The sequence below is a fragment of the Eublepharis macularius genome, chromosome 5 (genome assembly GCF_028583425.1).
Source record: "Eublepharis macularius isolate TG4126 chromosome 5, MPM_Emac_v1.0, whole genome shotgun sequence".
In the NCBI taxonomy this organism is placed as follows: Eukaryota; Metazoa; Chordata; class Lepidosauria; order Squamata; family Eublepharidae; genus Eublepharis; species Eublepharis macularius.
Window position 1 is genome coordinate 87,162,845 of NC_072794.1, and position 18,954 is coordinate 87,181,798.

General features: G+C 39.8%; 1 protein-coding gene across 1 annotated transcript in view; it reads left to right on the top strand.

The window, feature by feature from the left end:
- Nucleotides 1–18,954, top strand: part of RAB3B (RAB3B, member RAS oncogene family) — a 158,054-nt gene that overhangs the window by 104,315 nt on the left and 34,785 nt on the right. The window contains exon 3 of the mRNA XM_054979046.1: nt 9,160–9,278. Within this exon, the coding sequence (XP_054835021.1) occupies nt 9,160–9,278 (119 nt within the window). The remainder of the gene's footprint in view (nt 1–9,159; nt 9,279–18,954) is intronic.

Sequence of the window (18,954 nt, forward strand, 5' to 3'; positions counted from 1 at the left end):
ATGGTAGCTGCTGTAGGAGTGTGGAACGCAAAGCTCCTTGAAGCTATTGACACCATTGCTCCTTGTTGACCACTCCGGCCCTTGGGACGGACACCGGCCCTGTGGTTTACCACGGAGCTGGCTGACTTAAAGAGGGTTGGAAGACGTCTAGAAAGGCGTGGAAGCAGATAGAACATGCTACAGAACCCACTGGAGGACCTATGAAGTGGAAATAAAAGCAGCAAAGAAACATTTTTCAGCAACTATTGCGTTGGCTAATTCACGACCATCCCAATTGTTTAAGATATCCAGACTCCTCTTAACCCCTAAATCTAAACCTTTACAGTCCCAAGAACAGACAATTAGCTGCGAGGCCTTTGCTAAGTTTTTCACTGATAAAATAGCATGAATACACTCTGATCTAGATGCTAGGTGCAATGCAAGTGAGATAGAAGAAATGATAAATGCACCATCCAGCTTACCAATTACAATGACAGATCTTAACAGGATCTTGATGTCTATGAAAACCACTACTTGTGCACTTGATCCTTGCCCATCCTGGCTGTTAACATCAAGTAAGTACCACATAAGTGAACCACTGAGGTCTATTGTAAATCAATCACTAACTCTGGGTAAAGTGATTGAGAGAGCAGTAGCTAACCAGCTCCAGACCTTCCTGGATAACTCTAGTGGTCTGGATCCTTTCCAGTCAGGTTTCAGACCAGAGCATGGGACAGAGACAGCACTAGTAGCATTAGTGGATGATCTCTGTCTGAATATAGACAAAGGCCATGCCTCCTTATTACTTCTATTGGATCTGTCTGCAGCCTTTGACACAGTAGACCATGCCATCTTGTTGAGGCACTTAGAAACAGAAGTGGGCATCAAAGGATGTGCCCTGAACTGGTTTAAATCATTTCTCTTGGAGCGGACTCAAAGGGTGGCTGTTGGAGATCAACTGTCTCTAGAATGCAACTATCTTGCGGGGTAGTCTTGCAGGGCACAATCTTATCTCCCATGTTATTCAACTTCTGGGTAAAATCTTTAGGAGAACTCATTCGCAGCTATAGAGTTGGATGTTATCAATATGCAGATGACACCCAACTCTATATCTCGCTATCCAGGTTCCCATAGGATGCAGTGGAAATCTTAGATCGCTTCCTGACAGCCGTAGTGAAATGGTTGAAAAACAACACATTGAAATTGAACCCAGACAAGACTGAAGTGATGCTTGTTGGGAAAGCAGAGATATTGAAGAACATTGTGCTCCCCACTTTTGATGGAGTTTGTCTGACCCTTGCAGACTCAGTTAAGAGCCTAGGGGTTATACTGCGTTATTACTAGAAAAACAAGTTAAAGCAGCAGTAAAAAAATGCTTACTACAACCTCACTCTAGCCTGGAAGGTGGCTTCTTATCTTCTTGACACGGCTGACCTGGCCACTTGGATCCATGCTATGGTAACATTAAGGCTTGACTATTGTAATGCTCTATAAATAGGTCTCCCGTCTAAACTAACTAGGAGACTCCAATTGGTGCAAAATGCTGCAGCTCGACTGTTATCAGGAGTGAGCAGGAGCATGAACATCACAGCCATCCTGCAGTCACTCCATTGACTACCCATTAGTTACCATGCGCAGTTCAAGGTATTGGTTATCACTTACAAAACTCTTCATGGCCTTCATCCAGTACACCTACTGGACTTCTTGCCTCCCTATGCTTCTCCATGGTGGCTTCGCTCATCTGAACAAAGTCTCCTGCAGGTGCCAGGCTGCACACAGGTGAAGTCAGTAGCAGCCCGTACACGGGCTTACTCTGTGGCGACCCCTATCCTCTGGAATGACTAGCCTGAGGAAGTCGGAAGAGCCCCCACTCTCCTGGCTTTTCGTAAACAATGCAAAACTGAACTATTCAAAAAGGCTTTTTACTCAAAGGGGAGAGCTGTATTGTAGGGAGGAGAGTCTCAGATGCTTCACTAATGAGTTAGGGACCATAGACCTCATCACTATATTGCCTTACATATTATCTGCTGCTTTAAATATGTACTCCTATGTACCACCAATGCTCCATGTTGTCTAATGTAGTCCTAGAATTGATTATGTTCTGCTTCAGTATTTTTTCTACTCTGTATTGGATTCTTGCTAATACTATGTCTTTTAAACTTGTATCTGTTTACCCTATGGTATTGTTTATGAAATGTCCTTGATACTTATTGAAATGTACTTTATACTGATTGTACTAATCTCATACTGTGTAATCCACCTTGAGTCTCAGTGAGAAAGGCAGACTATAAATGACATCATCATCATCATCATCATCATCATGCATTCAGGAATGAGAATTCTTACTAGCTGGAGATTGCTCAGGCAAGTCGTGTTTGTTCCCTTCTAGATGGCTCAAGCATCTAGAGAAGTTTTGAGGAGATAAATCCTTGAGTGGAGACAGATTCTACCCAAACCCCCAAAGTCTCAGGGAAGAGTTTTGAGGAGAAAAGGAGGAAATCCCATAAGGGGATTAGATTCCTCACAAATACACATCCCCAGGCAACTCAGCACTCTCACCCACTCACTGTCTTGGAGCAAGTAACAGAGAAGGAGAGAGAGCGAGGAACCCCAGACAATCATAATACCAAGTAATAGAAGGAAAGCAAGCATGAGCTTTGTCCTTTACAGGATATATGTTGTTTGGTTTCAGTTTCCAGTGGAAAGAGAGTACTGTTCCTTACACTGGGACTGAGAGAGATTGCCAGGCTCAAAGATGCAAGAAGCTCTATGTCTATAGCCAAGCACATGGCTATGGATCAGCTCAGTGTTTTGCTAGTCAATCACATGGTATGGAGTGACCCAAAGCTCTCTTTTTTCCTGTTTCATTTGAAATTCTTTAGGTTTTACCCCAAGATGCAAGAAGAAAATGGGCACCAGAAAACACATGGATAGGAGCCATGGTATCCTTGGGCACCACATTGGTAATTGCTGATCTAGTCCATTCAATGATCAAACCTAGAACAGATTGCAAGTATTAGGTCATCTTTATTGACAAGAAACCACCATTCTTGGCCTGGTTAAATTTTGAATATGTGAAGACATCCATTTCGTTTTAGGCTGCCTGGCTAAAGCAGCAAAAAAAAGGGGGGGAAAGAGACAACTACAATGCTAAAGGAGCACAGCCAGTGATTAGAGCAATTGACATTGCAGGCTATTCTTTGGCTCTGGATTCACTAATGATGGTTTAGGGAAGTTTCATATTTTCTTCCTCTGTATAGAAAATAGGTGATGTGTCTCAATCTGTTGTGATCATTTAAAATTATACCAATCCTTTAAATACTGCTGAATAAAAGATCATTACTTCCAAAGTAATTTGTTGAATGTTCCCTTCCAAACCTAAAGGATGGCAACACAAACCAAATAATTTGTTTGGACAAACTGGTGTTCAAAATGCTGGAAGAAGACATTCCGATTGTATAGAACTCCTCCCTAAATTGTATTTCAAGGTAAAATAGATAAAGTCATGTTCCTTTCTGCAGGGCTTTCAGTTCTAAAGAACTGGAAACAGACATATTGCCATATACTTCCATTTGACAGTTGACAGGAGTATCTTGCAATGAGGTGTTCTGCCCTGATTCCAGAATGTAAATAAAGGTATGCTTGTTTGATAGATAGCAGCAGCATCTTTGTTATGCAAGCACTGGTACCTGAAAAGTAGAGTATAAATTTCCATTTTGCTAAGAGATAAAGAAGTTTTTTTTCTCCAGGTTGTAGCAAATGCATCCTTCGGTCACTCACACAAGGATCCTCCTTTTCTACAGCCAGCTACTGTAGTGATTAAAAGCACCATGATAGCGCCAATAAATCTGCATAGGATGACAGAATCTAATCTCTTCCAAAGAGCACAAGAGACATAGTCTTTTCATATTCATTCTGTCATTATTTTTATGCTATTTAAAATGCTTTAAATTTAAATTGTTTTAAAATGTTGTTTTAAAATTTTTACTTGCTTTAATGTTTGCTGCCTTGGGTGATCATCTCTAGTTGGGTAGAAAGATGGCATACAAATGTTTTAAATAAATAAAAAGGAGCACATAGGCATTGGAATCTAACATGAGAATGATTAAAGCGCAATATAAACTGTTCGTTCTGGAGATAATTCTCAGTTGTGGTAGATCCAGATGTGATCAAGGGATGCCTGGTTGCTCCCCCTGCCCCTGGCCTGCCTTAGTGATGGCACTTGGATGTATTTATTTATTTACACAATTCATACACTGACTTTGTGCCCTCATCAGGGCCACCAAAGTGGCCAACAGATTAAAAAAAATATAATAAAAAACATTAAAACCAAACAAAAACAAGCTCTGTCCCCAGCCTTCAGGCATTTATTGGGACATGTGCATACAGCCAGTGTGCATATAACAGTAACACTTGTGGGGTCTCTCCACACAATAAGGAACTCTGAAAAAGCAGGTTCCCAACAATGTGGAGAGAGTCATATGCACTCATGTGTATGCATGTAGACTAAAGTTGCCAGCCTCCATGTGAGGCCCGGAGATCTCTCAGAATTACAACTGATCTCCAGATGGCAGCGATCAATTTCTCTGGAGAAAATGGCTTCTGTATAAGGTGGACTCTATGGCATCAGACCCTTCTGAGGTCCCTCCGCACACCCCATCCTCTACAGGCTCCAGGAATTTCCCAACTCAGAGCTGGCAAGCCAACATAGACTTTATGTATGCATTTCAATTAATATACTTAGGATAGGGTTGCTTCATCTTCTGTTGCATGTTCATTGAATGGTCTTAGAATGTCTGAAAGGGGCTTGTGTGGGGGATAAAATAAACATCATGTTACAATGTGATCATGGTGCTTTGAAAACCAGTACTTGCAAGATGGAACTGCAGGGCAAAATTTCATAGTTTATTATATAAAAGCTTACAGACAATGCAAAAGTTTTAAACCAGGGAAGTGGGACATTTCATAGGCTGCCAGGTTAGTATGACTGCCCCTAACCGTGATAGACTTCATTTATGGGAGCAAAATGTGTGATAGTGTACTGGAAGATCAGGCTGCTTGCTCTAAGGACATCTACATTTGTAGATCTGGTTCATTCACATGAAGTATGTTCAGCTCTCTTGATGCTATTTGGAACGCGCCTTTTCAGGCTTCCATGTTGTGTTTTTCAGCCTGGCAACCTCTCCCTATGAGTGTTACTGTTGTATGCACATAGGCTGTATGCATATGTCTCAATAGATGCCTGAAGGCTGGGAACAGAGCTGGCTGCTGTGATCCTACTCCCTATTCATTGTATGCATACAGATCAGCTGAAAAGAATTCAGATCTGTGAAAGCACTAAATGAATGACTCCTGCATTTTAAGAAAAAATTCATATATGAAAATATGATTATAGTATGTATATATGAAACAATGTATGTGTGTGTTATGTGCCATCAAGTCACCTCTTGTGACCCTATGAATGAAAGACCTCCAAAACATCCTATTATTAATGGACTTGCTCCGATCCTGCAAACTGGAGGATGCGGCTTCTTTTATTGAGTCAAGCCATCTTGTTTTAAATCTTGCTCTTTTCCTACTGCCTTCCACTTTTCCTAGAATTATTGTCTTTTCCAGAGAATCTTGTCTTCTCATGATGAGATCAGGAGTTTTGTCATTTTAGCATCTGGGGAGAATTCAGGCTTGATTTGATCTAGTACCTGCTTATTTGTCTTTTTGGCTGTCCATGGTATACACAAAACTCTCCTCCAGTACCACATTTCAAATGAATCAATTTTCTTCTTGTCAGCTTTCTTCACCATCCAACATTCACATCCATATATAGTAATGAGGAATACCATAGTTTGGATTATCTTGATCTTGGTTCCCAGACAGACATCTTTATCTTTAAGGATCTTTTCTAGCTCCCTCACAGCTGTTCTTCCAAATCTCAATCTTCTTCTGATTTCTTGGTTGCAGTCTCCCTTTTGGCTGATGATTGAGCCAAGGAATAGAAAATCTTGAACAATTTCAATTTCCTTACTGTCACCTTTAAAGTTGTGTAATTCCTCAGTAGTCATTGGTTTTGTCTTCTTGACATTCAGCTGTAATCCTGCTTTGGCACTTTCTCCTTTAACTTTCATCAGTAGTCATTTCAAGTCTTCACTATTTTCTGCCAGTAATGTGGTGTCATCTGAATATCTCAAATTGTTAACGTTCCTTCCACCAATTTTCACTCCACCTTCTTCTAGGTCTAATCCAGCTTTCCTTATGATATACTCTGTATAGAGGTTGAATAGATGGGGAGATCATATGCATTCTTGTCTGACACCCTTGCCAATTGGAAACCCTTCTGTTTCCCTATATTCTGTCCTGACAGTAGCCTCTTGTCCAGAGTACAGGTTGCGCATCAAAACAATCAGATGTTGTGGCAACCCCATTTCTTTTAAGACTCTCCATAGCTTTTCATGATCCACACACACAAAATCTTTGCTGTAATCTATAAAACACAGGCTGATTTTCTTCTGAAATTCCCTGGCATGTTCCATTAGCCATCATAAATTTGCAGTGTGATCTCTAGTGCCTCTTCCTTTTCTGAATGCTGCTTCAAAATCTGGCATTTCTTGTTCCATATATGTTAGAGTCTTTACGGTAGAATTTTGAGCATCACTTTGGTTGCATGGAAAATTAACGTAATAGTCTAGTAGTTGCTGCACTCTATGGCATCACCTTTTTTGGGAATTGGAATGTAGACTGAACATTTCCAGTCTGTGGGCCATTGTCTGATTTTCCACATTTGTTGACAGATTCTTGTTAAGAATTTGAGGGACTTCATTGAAATAGCTCTATTGGTATTCTATCTACTCCAGGTACTTTGTTTCTCTCAGTTGCTTTGAGTGCAGCTTTTACTTCACTTTCAAGATTTTTGATTCTTCATCAAAATTTTATTTATTTATTTATTTTTGCATTTGTACCCTACTTTGACCATTCCGCCTTGAGTGACTCTTCCAGAAGTTTAGTCTCTTGATCAAGCCTGCACTCCTGACGATGTTGCTCTCAGCTTCACTGACACACTGAAACCCCCTCACCACGTTAAGGTGTGTATCGAAGAGGAAGATATGAAACAATATACATGGAAAAAGAATATAAGTGACTAATGGAAAAGCAGAATCAGTAACAGTAGGTTGGATGTATGAAAACGACCCATGTATCAAGGGACAATGGAAGAAATTTCAACTCTGAGAACTGAGGTAATGAACTAATTCTGACTTCTTGCAACTCCAGTAGCCTACCTTAAATTAACATCCTTTAGGATATGTACAGAGTTTAGGGAACAAGGATATGACTTTTCTTTGGTTTTTTGCTCAGTTTTCTGTGATAGCAGTAGATATGTGCAGTTTTCATTTTGTAAATGTGCAGTGTTCATGTAATTTGAACTCTGCAACCCACCATTTGCTCCAATTGATTAAATTTATCCAGAGTGAGATCCAAAGTGGGATGCAGCAGTGAAACTCCTCAGTCCTCTAATATGCAAATACAGGTGCTAGTCCCTGGGATTGTCAAGGTGAGGAGAGTAGAGAAGTGCCCAAGCAAAGCCTCTAAAGGCAATGGAAGAAAGGAGCATGAGATCAGACCCCAGAGGTGAAGATTTCCTTTATTACAGTCTCTAGTGCTGGCTGCTATTCAGAGAGGTGGATGTGGGGAAGTAGAGAAAAGAGAGCACTAAAGAGACATTTTTCTATTTCCCCTTTTTCTGTAGCCTGTCAATGATCAGAAAAAGGGTTTGTTTGCACGCTATGCTGTCGTGCTGTTAGAATTCCATGACAACATGAGGGTACCATGCAAGATCTGTTTCCAATCTTGTCTTTTTCCCCATGTCCATCTTTGTGGTGAAGGCGAAAAGTACGTTTTTACTGCATACCTCAGTTATACACTTTATCTCTTCTTTGTTGATGGTCCCATTGTGCTGCTTTAAACATCCGAGAAATCCTTCACCTCCCAGGATATTTTTAGGGCAAGCCAGTATACCCATTTTCCTCTGTTTTATTTACCCATATAATACTTTTTATTTGCCCTATTTACCTATCTTCTCTTATTTAACTATCTGGCAAAAAGATTTCTAAATTAACTAAAAAGCCATCTTTGTTCCTAGATGGTAAAAATCAAGACAAAGCACAGTTGTAGAGTTTGTGAACAGAAATCCATTTTCCAAAATCCAGATTCCAGTGTCTGGGGGCATAGAAGCCACTGTTCCAAAGGCACATATCAGTGCCAGAACAAAGAAGCAGGGGAAATGAAGGTAGATAATTTCTACTCTCATTGGAAAATTGAATTTCTAAAGGAACTAGATCTCACCTTTTAATATAAAAAGCATTCGCTCTTTGCAAAGGATTCTTGTTACACTTCAAAGATACATTTCATGCATCTGATCTGATAAAGCAGCCTTTGGTACAGAAAAACCTATGTAACAATTAGAATTTTCGTTTTAGAATATTTATTTATTTTCTGTAAGAAGCTTATTTATTAATGTACTTATTTCATTTACATCCTGCCTTTCTCTCCAATGGGGGGATATTGTTCTCCTCTCTTGCATTTAGACGCTTATATGACTACCACTCTGAAATTTATTTGCAAAGAGTAGCTGCTCCCAAGGGGACTGGAATTAATCATAGTCTTACAGGGGCATAGGAGACACGGTTTTCAGAAAAGCCAGTCTTCCTCATGCCAACTTTCTGCTCAACACGGAGGCTAACAATCAATAAAAGCATAGACATCAATAAGTATATATTTTCCTATAAGACTGCATCTGCCCAGGGAATACAGTCTCCTGTTGCCATCTTCTGCCAACAGGTGAAGACTTTTTATTTTGCTTGGCATTCTTTCAGTGATCCCTCCACCTTCCCTGATGTTTTAACTGTTGTTTTTATTTTTTGTATTCATTTTAAGCTCTGGTTTTAAATTGTTTTAATGATGTATCTATGTACTGATTTAAATGGTTTTTAAGATGAGATTTTAATTTCTTTTAATTTGTTAGCCATCTTAGTGGCCCTATAAGGGCAGAAAGATGGAGTAAAAATCTTGTAAATAAAACAAACAAATAAATAAAATGGCTCTTATGCTGATATCAATGGGTGTACAGTGCTTTCAGCTTAGGAACATAAATTTAATGCCTATATTATTCTAGTGTTTGTTTTCTTTTAGGATACTGCTGGACAAGAAAGATACAGGACCATTACCACTGCCTATTATCGAGGAGCCATGGGATTTATCCTTATGTATGATATTACTTGTGAAGAATCCTTCAACGCTGTTCAGGACTGGTAGGGAACAGATAATTGCTACTTCTGTAATTGCCTTTCAGTCCAGTTATCAGATTACAGTCAGTGATCAACCTACTCTACATGTGGAACAAAACCACCAATTAATGTTCCATTTCCAGGTATTGCAGCACGAAAACGAGTCTCTCTTTAAAGAAATGGTCATGTTATATGTAGATGTCACATTGTCCACTTTTTCCAGAGCAAATTTATTGGGAAGCTCTTCCTAAGCAGATCTACTTAGAGTAAGCATCCCAGGGTATTGTTTGATTCTAAGTTGCCATTGTTTCCTTATTTGATGGAATAGTTACTTTATCATCAGTCTTCAATGCAATCTCACATTGGGACTGTGCTTGCGCAGGCCAGCCACTGAGAACAGGAGTCTATAGCTTAAAGGCTTGTGAGGGGGTCACCCCTCCCCCTTCGAATTGTGCACCAGGATGGTTTCCCACTGCAACAGTCACATGATCCAGAGAGGTCAACACCCACCCACCCTGTTTGTTTTTTGCTACCACAGAGAACAGATCTTTTGGCTTGTGCTTAGCAAATATCACATGATGTAAAAATTTTATCTCAGCTTTTGAGGAGTTTTTCTCTTTTTGTATTGGCTCCTGATATTTCCAGAAGACTTATTTGAAATAAATAAATAAGATAAACAGAAGTTGAAGACGACCATCCTTGTTCTCTTCAATTAGTTATGATGGTTGAGAAGATGCTATTTAAGTGTGAAGAGTGTAGGACAAAGATGACTAAGACTAACAGTCATTCTTTGTGCCTGCTGTGTTTGGGTGAAGGACACATTGTTGAGCATTATAGGTAGTGCTAGATGTTTATGCCTATGGCCAGAGGAGATTGGGCTACCCATCTCAAGACCATGCTGTGGGAGATGGGAGAAGGCAATGACCAATGTTGCTAGTCCAGCAGTAAAGAAATCTACTACAGTGGAGAACTTGGGCCCTCAGACCAAATCAACCTTGAAAATGTCCACTTCGATGGTGGATATGATGCCTCTGGCAGGCGTCTCAGATCAAATGCTTCACCTTCAAATCACTTTTGAAATTGCTCTCAGTCTCAAGAGCCATCATTTCTGGCCAAGTCATCCTCCATGTCAGTGTTTTCACGCAGGACCTTGTCCAACTCACAGTGCAGGAGCTCCACATTACCAGTTTTGGCTCTTCCTAGGGAGAGTTTTTGGGAGCTTCCTGCACAGAAGCACAATGAAAAGATATGGCGTAAGGAGAAGTGCTGTAATTCATGTTCAGTGGAACAGTCAAGATCTTCGGATCTGGGCTTCTTTTGGATCTTTTTTTTTTTTTTGAAAATTTTTTTATTGGGTTAGAATCCATTATTTTTACATTACATTCAATTTCCCCCAAATTTTTCATTTCTAACCCTCCCTTTCCCCCCCTTTTGTTGACTTCCAACAGCTTTCCCACCCTTTGTCCCTTTTCCCTTGCTTCTATTAAATTCCTCTGTCTAAAACAGATATACATTCTCCATTATATTAAGCAGTATATCCTTAACTACTTTTCTTGTTATATACCCAAACTGTAAGTCTTTATTTCCATCTTGGATAAACAATTTATCCCAGTTTTAAATATTTCTAGATATCATAAACCTATATATCATAAACCATAAAAATCTCACATTTAAATCAAACAATTTGACTTATTCTCTATATATTACTTATTCTATCTTTTTATGGTAATTCTATATAGCTCATCACATATTCCATCAATTTAACTCTTCTATACATTCAGTTTGGTGCATATAAATCTTATCAAAGAAAGAAAATATTGTTGGTTACTCAATCCTCATATTTAAACCTTATCCTTAATTATTTTCTATCAACATTCTATCTATTAACCTATATATATCCATATATATATCAATCTGTTAATCTAACTGCTTATAAATTCACATTTATCTCTTCCTCCCCCGGTAAAGACACCCCTCTCTTTTATACTTTTATTATACTTCAGTAGTTCTCAAACTGCCACAGTTTTCCTCCCACCTCCCACTTCTTCTCCAGATATTGTTTCAGCTTCTCCCAGTCTGTGTTAAACTGCCCTGAGTCCAGATTTCTCAGTTTTCTTGTCATCTTATCCATTTCTGCCATGTACAGCAATTTGTAGATCCAATCTTCAATAGTTGGCACTTCTTGTACTTTCCATTTTTGCGCATACAAAAGTCTAGCTGCTGCTGTCATATAAAATATCAACGTCCTATGATGGGCTGGAATTCCCTCCATTCCCAAGTTTAGTAGCAGGAGTTCTGGGTTTTTATTTATTTGAAACTGTAAAATTTCACTCATTTCTCTTATTATTTCCCCCCAGTACTGCCTAGCTACCTCACATGACCACCACATATGATAGAGGGAGCCCTCATGCTTCTTACATTTCCAGCATTTATTAGAAGTGTTCAAATTCCCTAGCGCAATCTTCTTTGGTGTCATGTACCAACGATATATCATTTTATAAATGTTCTCTTTAATATTAGTACATGTCGTTGTCTTCATTGTAGTTTTCCACAAGTATTCCCATGCCTCCATTGTTATTTCTTTATTGAAATTTATAGCCCATTTCACCATCTGTGTTTTAACTATCTCGTCCTCAGTATACCATTTCAACAGTACTTGGTATACCTTGGATATTCTTTTCTTGTCTTCTTTAAAAAGAGTCTGCTCTAGTTCCGAGTTCTCTGTTCGTATACCCCCCTTTGCAGAGTCCGAATTATATAAGTCTCTGATCTGTCTATACTGGAACCAGTCATAATTAGGTGATAGTTCCTCTTGCGTCTTTATTCTAAGTTTAGATACTTCAATTTTAGTTATTTCTTTGTATGTTAAACATTGTTGTTCGTTATCAACCGCTCTCGGATCTATCACCTCATATGGAACCACCCACAAGGGGGTTCCTTCTTGTAAGTAAGTTTTATACTTCTTCCAGATTGTATATAAACTTCTCCGTACGAAATGGTGCAGGAACATCGAGTTGACCTTTACTTTGTCATGCCATAGGTATGCGTGCCATCCAAAAAAATTTTTATATCCCTCTAGGGCTAATAGTTTCTTGTTCTTCAATGTCATCCACTCTTTCAACCAAACTAGGCAGATTGCATCATGATAAAGTCTCAGGTTGGGCAGTTGCATTCCGCCTCTTTCCTTTGCGTCTTGTAAAACTTTTACTTTCACTCGAGGCTTCTTGCCTGCCCAAACAAAATCTGATATTTTCCTCTGCCATTTTTCAAATTGTTTAGAGTCTCTAATGATTGGTATTGTCTGTAGCAAAAACATTACTCTTGGTAACACATTCATCTTAACTGCTGCAATCCTGCCCAACCATGACAGGTTCAGACTATTCCATTTGATCAAATCTCTCTCTATCTGAGTCCATAATTTTTCATAGTTGTTTTTGAATAAGTCTATATTCTTTGCAGTCAGTTCAACTCCCAAATATTTCACTTTGCTTGTTACTTCACAATCCGTTCTTTCCATTAACAATTGTTGTTTCTGCTTAGTCATATTTTTACATAGTATCTTTGACTTCTTTTTGTTAATATAAAAACCTGCCAAGTCTCCAAACTCCTTAATCTTATCTATCACTTTTGGCATGTTCTCCAATGGGTCCTCTACAATTAACATTATGTCATCCGCGAATGCTCTGACCTTGTATGAATAGTCTTTTATTTTTATTCCACGAATTTCCTCATCTTGACGTATTTGTATCATCAGAATCTCCAATACTAGAATGAACAACAATGGAGATAACGGGCAACCTTGTCTTGTTCCTTTACTAATCGTCAATTTCTTAGTCAATTCATCATTCACTACAATTGCTGCAGTCTGGTCTCTGTAAATTTCCTTAATTGCTCTGATGAATCTTTCTCCCAATTGTAGCTTCTCCATAGTGGCAAACATAAAGTCCCAGTTTAAATTGTCAAACGCTTTTTCAGCGTCTACAAAGAAGAAACCAACCTCTTTGTCACAACGCTTGTCATAATATTCAATAGCATTAATCACTGTCCTTAAATTGTCTCTTATTTGTCTGTCTGGCAAAAAGCCTGCTTGTTCCTCCTCTATGACTTCCGAGAGCCACCCCTTCAATCTCTCCGCCAATATCTTCGTAAAAATTTTATAGTTATTGTTAAGTAGTGATATAGGTCTATAATTTTTCACGTTAGTCAAGTCTTGGCCCTCTTTTGGGATCAATGATATATTCGCTTCACTCCAAGTATCTGGAATCCTTTGATCCCTGAAAACTCCGTTCATCACCTCTTTTAGGAATGGTGCCAGTTCATTGGCCATTGTCTTATAAAATTTAGCCGTAAGTCCATCTGGCCCTGGCGCCTTTCCTAGATTTGCAGATTGTATTGCCTTGCTTATTTCCTCGTCAGTTACTTCACTGTTCAACTTATTTCTCCAAGCTTCCGAGATTTCTGGAAGTTTGGTTTTCTCCAGATATAATGCTATTGATTCTTTGTTTACTTCTTTTTTATTATACAGCTTAGCGTAGAATTTATAAAAGGCTCTACTAATGGTAATCTGCTCCAAGTACGTTTTATTATCTTCACAGATTTTATTTATTATTTTCTTTTCCCTTTTCTTCTTCAATTGCCATGCCAGGTATTTCCCAGGTTTATTAGCACCCTCAAACACTTTTTGATTCAGTCTTTTAAGATTCCACTCCAATTCTTTATTACTCATTGCTGTTAGCTGTTCTTGAAGAATTTTAATTTCCTGATATACCTTCTTTTTTCCTGGTCTCTTTTTTAACTGTATTTCTTTGGCTTTTATTTTCTCCTCAATCTCTTGTCTTTTCTCCTCTTTCTTTTTTCTTGCTCTGCCATTTAAGTCCATTAGTATGCCCCTTACAACCGCCTTATATGCATCCCAAACTTTGTTGGTTGGTACTTCTTTATTCACGTTGTATTGTATAAAAAACTTTGTCTCTCTTCTCAATATTTCCATATTCTCTCTTTCCTGTAACAAGTCCTCGTTTATTCTCCATGCTTTCCTTTTTCTCCTTTTTCCAAATTTCCACATAATTGGGTTGTGATCTGAGCCTACCATCGGCTTTATTTCTACCTCCTTAGTCCATAACGCTAAGTCTTTTGAGGCCCAGATCATATCGATTCTAGATAATGTAGAATGCCTTGCAGAATAAAAAGTAAACTGTCTACTTTTAGGATATTCTCTCCTCCATACATCTTCGAGAGTCTCTTGTTGAATCAACTCAAAAAAAAGCTTTGGCAATAGTCCTCTTTTCTTTTGTGCCGTTGTAGTCTTTTTGTCTAGTTCCAAGTCTGTCACTCCATTGAAGTCTCCAGCAAGAATTATCTGGTCATATGCAAGATCGTCTAAATGCTTCCTTAAATCCTCAAAGAAGCTTTCTTTTGCACCGTTAGGTGCGTAAAGTCCGACTACCAACACTCTCTTTAAATTCCAAATGCATTCCACTGCTACAAATCTAGCTTCCACATCTCTCATAACAAATTTTGGCTGTAGCTCCTCTTTTATGTACAACACCACTCCTCTTTTTTTCTTGTTGGAGGCCGCTACAAATTCTTTGCCCAATTTTCCAGATTTTAAATATTTTACATCCTGTTTTCTAATATGGGTCTCTTGCAAACAAACAATATCACATTTTTGTTTTAGTAGCCAATGAAAAATATTTTTCCTCTTATTCGGTGAGTTTAGTCCATTTACATTCCAAGATAATACTTTACACTCCATATTCATAGTTTTGTTGGTAAGTCTTTTTCATTGTCCTTAATAAATCGCTCCATCTCTCGCTCAGATCTGATGCATTTTTTTGCCCCTCCAAACTCAAAGGACACTCCTTCCGGTAGCTCCCATCTGTACCTGATTTTCATGTCCTTCAAAATCTGAATTAGCACTTTATATTTTTTCCGGTCCAATAACACTGATCTGGGCAGTTCCTTCATTATAATGATCGTCTTGCCATCAATCTCCAATGGATCTTGAAACTGTTTTGTCACAATCCTCTCTTTCATGTTTCTAGTTGTAAACTGCACAATCACATCCCTTGGTAATTTCCTCTGGGTTGCAATTCTCGAGTTCACACGGTATGCCACATCTAGGATAGCCACAACTTCCTCCTCCTCCTTCCCCAGGTATTCAGCCAACACCTCAGTCATCTGTTCTTGCGCTGACTTCCCTTCCGCTTCTGGCAGACCACGAAAACGAAGCTGCTTCTCCATGTGTTTAGTTTCTGCAACTGACATCCTCCCCTTCACCAATCTCATCTCTGTTTGTTGCGTGTCTATTAAATTCTCCATCGCGTCTTCTACTGTTTTAACTCTCTGCTGCGTTCCTTGTAATTCACTACGAATCGTTTCCATACCTTTTTTCACTTCTGACAGCTCCGACTTAACTGTCTGTGTAACCTCTTTAACCTCTTTAATAAGCTCCAATTTCGTGTCCTTAAGCTCTTTAATCATATCTAAAAGTTTTTTGTCCAGATTTTTATCCAGATTTTCTATTGCCGATTGCCACTCTTTTTTCGACATCGTGGGGCTTGCTTTAGCTCGCTCCCACGAATCCGCTCTCTTCCTTAACTCCGTGGCGTAAAATTAAACGTTTTTTTTTTCAAATGTCCCAATCTTCTTGCCAAAATTAAATTTTAAAGTGTCCAAAATGTCGGGCGTCTTTTCTCTATGGTTTCTCTATATTGTTGTAATCCAAAATGGCCTACTTCCTCTTCCGCTGAAGCCGCGACCCTTCCCCTTTCAAAAATGGCGATTCCCTACTTCCTGTCCTCCGGCAAGGGCCGCTTCTCTCCAGCCACTCTATTGTTGTTACGCACTTCCTGTCTCCCGTCTTCCCACAGCAGGTCTCGCGATGGTGTCTTTTTCTCACAGCTCCAAAACCACAGGTATTCAAAACAATGATCCGATTTCTTTAATAACTTCTTTAAACTTAGTCTCTTTTCAAATACAACTCCTGCCGAGTCTTCACCTCCTTTTCACTAGTCTGTTGCAGTTTAAAAATCTACTTTCTTTCCTCTCTGTTTTTGTCAATCTGTCCCGTATCAAAAGATAGCGATCTTTACCTTCTCTTCACTTTTCTCGGGTTGTAATCGCTGTTTCGATCTTAAATTCTCCTCTCAGCTTCTTTCCCCAATCGAAGCTTGGGTATGTAGGTCTTATGCCAGCCGAATTGGCCCCAAAACTGCCGCAGAGATTATAGCCGACCCGTCGCAAGGTGGGACCTCAAGGATCGGGGGGAGACTCGTTGTGTAGAGCCCCCCCTCGTCCGAGATCTAACTCACCCTAGGGTCTTGAGCGTTCTTTGCCTGCTCCCCGCCTGAGAGCAGTCGGCCGCGGGCTATTTTCACCCCTCCGGCCGGTTAAAACGGCAGTCTGGTCAGCTCCGCAATTGGAGCTGCGTTAGACCTCCATGAATCCCAAACCGGAAGTCTGGGCTTCTTTTGGATCTGATGGTGATATTAGATGCTCCACCCTCACCAGATTGGGTGATATCACCTGAGTCACCAGAGCTGGGGGAAGAGATGGAGACAGCTCCTCCAATGTTCCATTAAGATCCAACCCATCATCCATGTCACAGTGCCATGGGAAGAGGTGTACCACTCTCAGTTTCCACCTTGGTCGCCTCCTCTGCTGGCATTTCATTCTGTCTTGGATTTGACTCATACTCTGATGTCAAGGTAATTGGCTCAGATTTGAGCATGAATATGCCTTAGGAGCTATTGCCTGAGAAGGTAGTGGGGGATCCAGAATGGTTTCCCTTGATGAGGACTATAAGTTATATTCTGAAAGCAAATGCTTCACATGGCAGCCTCTCTGAATATTGATGTGTATGTTTTGTAGCCACAACATGTATTATTCTGCAGCTCTCAGAAAAATTGCAAACTAAGAGCGGAACTACAAGTGACAAAAGGCACAGGTTGGACACTTGTCAGCTTCCCTCAAGTTTTGATGGGAAATGTAGGCAGCTTGGCGGAATGTTGGACAAGTGACAGTTGAAAAGTCCATTGGACGGCAGTCAGAGAGCCAAGCTGCAAGACTAGGATGCCTACATTTCCCATCAAAACTTGAGGGAAGCAGACAAGTGTCCAACCTGTGCCTTTTGTCACTTGTAGTTCCGCTCTAACTTGGCAATTTTGAGTGCTTATCGGATATTTCTATGGCAGAAGATGGTCTGATACATGGACTGTTTGCCTGACAATAAGAAGTATTTGTTTAAAATGATTCAGGAGAAGGCATTAAACCTGTCAAAGCAACAAATCGCTGCCAGCAAGCATGTGTTGGATGATTCCACCCATGGTCTTGCTTCATTTGTTCTGTTACATTAGAGACCCATAATAAATTGGAAGACATGCCTTTCTAGGGCACATCACTGTTTTTGGAGACAATGGAAGAAAGACTATCAAACAGCCACATTGTATAGCAGTCTCCCTCCTGCTATGCAGTCTTCTGGCTACAGGACATCTTCCAGGCATGACTTCCAATGGCCTCAAAGTTGATCCTACAGATACTACCCTTTCGAGGCACAGTATCCTCCTTATCATCCTCAAGCTTCTCATCAGCCATCTTTGAAGCAGAGAAAAGCTGGTGGTTCCAGAACTGGCCAGAATAACTAGTCTTCCAAGGAGTTTTGCCTAGGACTAGGACTGCCTCAGGTTTCTAGTCATATTTTGCTCTGCAATAAGTTAGAAAACTGCCCATTGGTAGCTTATTACTTCTGATAGCTGGGATTTTCTTTGTTATTAAACAAAATTATAGGTTGGAGTTAATGGAGTTGCCTCCTATGTGTTTGTCAAGTAAGGCACCCAATAATTTTCCTCAGTTGCAGAGGAAATTCAGTCTTTACTTGATAAGGGCACAGTCTAGCAAGTGACTGAGGAGGAAAATCCATACAGTTTCCCCCCACTTTTTTCTGCTAGACAAGAAAGATTGGGAAAAAATGACTTTCTCTGGACTTACTCAACCTCAGTAAGTTTATCAAAGTGTCCAGGTTCAGAATGGTGACTCTTCTGTGGGTTCCACAAATGCTTACTTTCGACTCATGATTTGCAGTCCTTGATTTACAGGCTGCTTATTTCCATTTTTCCATACATTCTAATTGCAGGAGAAACCTCAGATTTATTTATGGGAATGCTGTGTTTCAATATACTGCCCCCCCCCCCGATTCGGTCACAGCACCCCAGCAATTCACAGAACGTATAGCTGTAGTCATAGCTCATTTCAGGTGGGAAGGATGTTCTATCCTTATCTGGATTATTGGCTCATAATGGCTCAGTCCTGCTTTATGAACATCACTCTCATCCTATTTGCCTGTGACAATTTAGGTCTAGTAGTGAATTGGAATAAATCCAAATTAGTTCTGTCTTGTACTGTGCAATTTTTTGGTGTGGTACTGGATCCCACTGTTAATATGGCATTTCTAGTTGAGACTAGGGTTTATACGTTGGCAGTTACCATACAGGTATCAATCTGCACTTTGTTTTCAAAACACGGTGCGGCTTATAGCTTCGACCATTGCGGTGGTCCCTTTTGCACAACTCAAAACGAGGCCTTTACAGATGTGGTTTCTGAGGCATTTTGACCTGAACTTCATGCCCAGCATAGAAGTGTGCTGAAATCCCTTAGATGGTGGGATGACCCTTTTAATCTTGGGAGGAGGGTCTTGTTTGGT